Consider the following 3,283-nt stretch of genomic DNA (forward strand, 5'->3'; position numbering starts at 1 on the left):
AACAGCCTTGCCTCTGTCTGAGCTTTGGGAAGAGCATGTTTATGATTCTACTGCGAACATTTTCACTTGTGTTGCTTTAAGCACTGGGAAAGGAAATAGCTCGATATTCCATTTGATTTGGGGAATGCAGGAGCTTTCTCTCCCGTTTGAAGGATGTCAACAGATAATTTTGTAAAAGCAGCTACGAGAACAGTAAGTGGGTAACTCTGTCAAAGAAACACTGCTTTGTAGCTGGACCTTATTTCTAGTTTATGAACTGAATTTGTTAGACTTAAGAAACCCATGTTGATGAATAGTAAAATTTCATATCACCCAGGGGCAGCCATAAAGATAATGGACTGTCATTGCCGTGGGAAGAAAAACAGTGGGTTGATTCATTTAGGGAAGCAAGAATGAAAGAGGAAAACCTAGTAAAACTAAAGAGCTAATAATAAAATTCAGAGCTAAAAATTTGGATGCAGCAATAGCGTTTTCTATAAATACTTGTGATGAATCCTATTTGTGAATGTCATAAAGAATTAGAAGTGTCATGAAATAGTTAGCAATAGCTGTGTTCATATTCAATGTGATGCATATACTATATGTTTATACTTGAACAAACAAAATGGAATTTACCTATATCATTATCAAATCAAAGTGTAGGCACATTCAAAAGGGATAATTTACACACGTCACTCTTTGCCTCCTGTGTTCATCAACAGCATTTTGTGAGAACGAGCTATGCAGAGGGGCTGTGCTAGGATCTCAGAATATTTGCCTGGGGCACTTGATTTTCTATGATTAGAGTCCTCCTTCTGCTATGATCTAGTGAGTACTTGCCGTTTCTCTGTGGGTGTGGCTTCTGTCAGAAAGCAAATATCTCTCTACTTCTACATAAAATGAGACATGTGAGAAACATAAGGCTTGATGTTTTTTATACTGTTAGTTAATTGTGCGCCAAAACCCAATAAGAACTCCCCAGATTAGTTTAAACTTGCACCTATTACAGATGTAAATACTCAAGAACATGTTGGGATGTTAGTATCATGAAATGCTTTTCAGTGGTCATGATGTGCAACACATCACAGGCTGGAAGTGAACTAGCTCGCTTTAGTCAATTGGCTTGAAATAGATCAGGGTGACTGTGCTTTCTGGAATGGAAGCAAACATCCGGGAAGATCAAGGTGGAAATCAGTAAACCGCCTCAGCTTTCACATGTAAGAGGAACTGAGTTTAGGCTTCAGCTAGACAAGATACTTTGCATTATTTGGAGCTACCCAGGGAATTAAATAGCAGCTACTAAAGATCCGTTTTTTTTTCCTTTCAAGAAAAAGCCATGGAAATGTTTCCAAGTGAATGACTAGGGCAGCCACTGATGGCTGTGGTATAATTGAACTCCATAATGACTCCCAGGGACACAGTAAGAATTCTGCAGGGGTAAACACTGCACTGGAACTCTGCTGGAAATCACAGTAATTATGTTGTGACTCCATTAACACCCCTGCATTGTACCTTGGTAACCCCTGTTCACTTGTGGCTCCTCTGCACTTGGACGTGCCTCTAGGTTTCCAAGCCTCAGAAGTTTTTGCTGAATCAGCAATAAGCCCCTTAACCTTATCAAGGAGGGAGAGAGTATCTGGATTGTAATGTTGCTTTTGAAAAATAAAATGTTAAGTCATAAATCAACTTGCTCAGGTTCCTGACATTGCAATCATCCCGTGCTTCTTACTTCATAATAACAACATTGAAGTCCAATATTGGACTTTGGCAAAAATAAGAGGTAAAACTCAGAGACCAAGGCTTTCCTGGTGACTTGCTAACTGCCCTGATGGCTCTGTATTGCACAGGACATTATTATCATTATTATAAAACATAAGAGCAGATACCTATCATTGTTTTGAATGTTTATTATTCATTACTCTCCGATTAGTTGGCAGATTTTTATAACTCTTGTGACTAAAGGACAGACTGGAAGTTCTGGGCTGGATATGACCCCTGAATGAATAAAAGGGAAGGGATGGAAAGAAGAAAAGGCTAAGCAGGTTTCATCTCTTTTCTTACCTCTCAATCTGTAATAAGCTTGAAGGCTGGCTAGAATCTGTTTCATGGATTCCTGTGGACAGACTTTAACCCCAGTTGGAAAAAATGCTGATCTTTTTGTTCGATACTTTGCCAAATCGAATACTCGTCTCATGGTTGACACTTTATACATTTTTGCAGGACTTTCAGCTGTTTCGATTCTTGGGGCATTGTCTATGTCTTTAGTTTCAGAATGGTACATTTTAATGGAGAGATCTGTAAAAGAAAGGTTGATTTCCTAGTGAATACATACATTTATGCGATATACATGAAACATGGTAAATGAATGGCATCAATGAAAAATTGTAATCCTCTGCTTTATGAAAATTCTACTTTGGTGCAACTGCCAAATGTAATATTCCAATGACAAGGCACTTTCAGAAATAAGGGGATAGTATGAGCTGATCAAGTATTTAAAAAACAATAAGACACCAACATCTCAAATCATCCTGCCTTTAGAAACTGCCAAATATTGAAACCATTTCCCACACATCTCTCTAAAAATCACTCCCCACTTAGCTCTCAAGCTTCCCGAGAGATGCCTCTTTTGATAGACATTATAATTCAAGTGGGAAGTGATATAGCGTTGTGATACCCGGGGGTATACTCTCGATGATGAAGTGGAGTGCTTCTGGAAACCTGGGGAGGGGGGGCAATGCAACAAAACAGCCTTCCTGCCGATTAGTGATGAGTGGCAGTCCTACGATTTCCTTATGTGTGGGGCTCAGAGGGTGTCAATCTGGTTGAAAGTGAGGGAGGGCCACGGCACGTCTTACAGTTGCATTTACAGAACAAGCTTGTGATTTTATGCAGGGTGGTGAGGGGAAAGGTGAAGGGGCCGGCTAAGAGAGGAGGCTGGCAGAGGGTCAAACTCCCCAAGCCATTTCTTCTTGCTGGCTCTGCTGTGTCTAGACTTCATTTTTAACTCCCTAGGCTTACATTCAGTGAGTACTTTTTTGTTTTGAAAATTTTCTTAAGTATTATCTCATATCATTCTCACAAAAGCTCTACTATATAGATGAAACAGATACTATTTTTCTCAGTTTACCACACAGTAGGTACTGAGGGTTAGAGGTATTAGGTCATGTTAACAGTGTAGTCAAGCCAGAGAGGGTTGGGGGGCAGAAGGGAGGGGAGTAAGAGATCAACCGAAGGACTTGTATGCATGCATATAAGCATAACTAATGGACATAAGACACTGGGGGGTAAGGGAGGGCAGGGGATT

General features: G+C 40.0%; 1 protein-coding gene across 1 annotated transcript in view; it reads right to left on the bottom strand.

The window, feature by feature from the left end:
* The window catches only part of IMPG1 (interphotoreceptor matrix proteoglycan 1), a 126,352-nt gene that overhangs the window by 96,666 nt on the left and 26,403 nt on the right, over positions 1–3,283 (bottom strand). Inside the window, exon 2 of the mRNA XM_014535814.1 lies at positions 2,041–2,274. Coding sequence (XP_014391300.1) covers positions 2,041–2,274 — 234 coding nt within the window. The remainder of the gene's footprint in view (positions 1–2,040; positions 2,275–3,283) is intronic.

This window comes from Myotis brandtii, unplaced genomic scaffold (assembly GCF_000412655.1).
Source record: "Myotis brandtii unplaced genomic scaffold, ASM41265v1 scaffold151, whole genome shotgun sequence".
Taxonomy (NCBI): domain Eukaryota; kingdom Metazoa; phylum Chordata; class Mammalia; order Chiroptera; family Vespertilionidae; genus Myotis; species Myotis brandtii.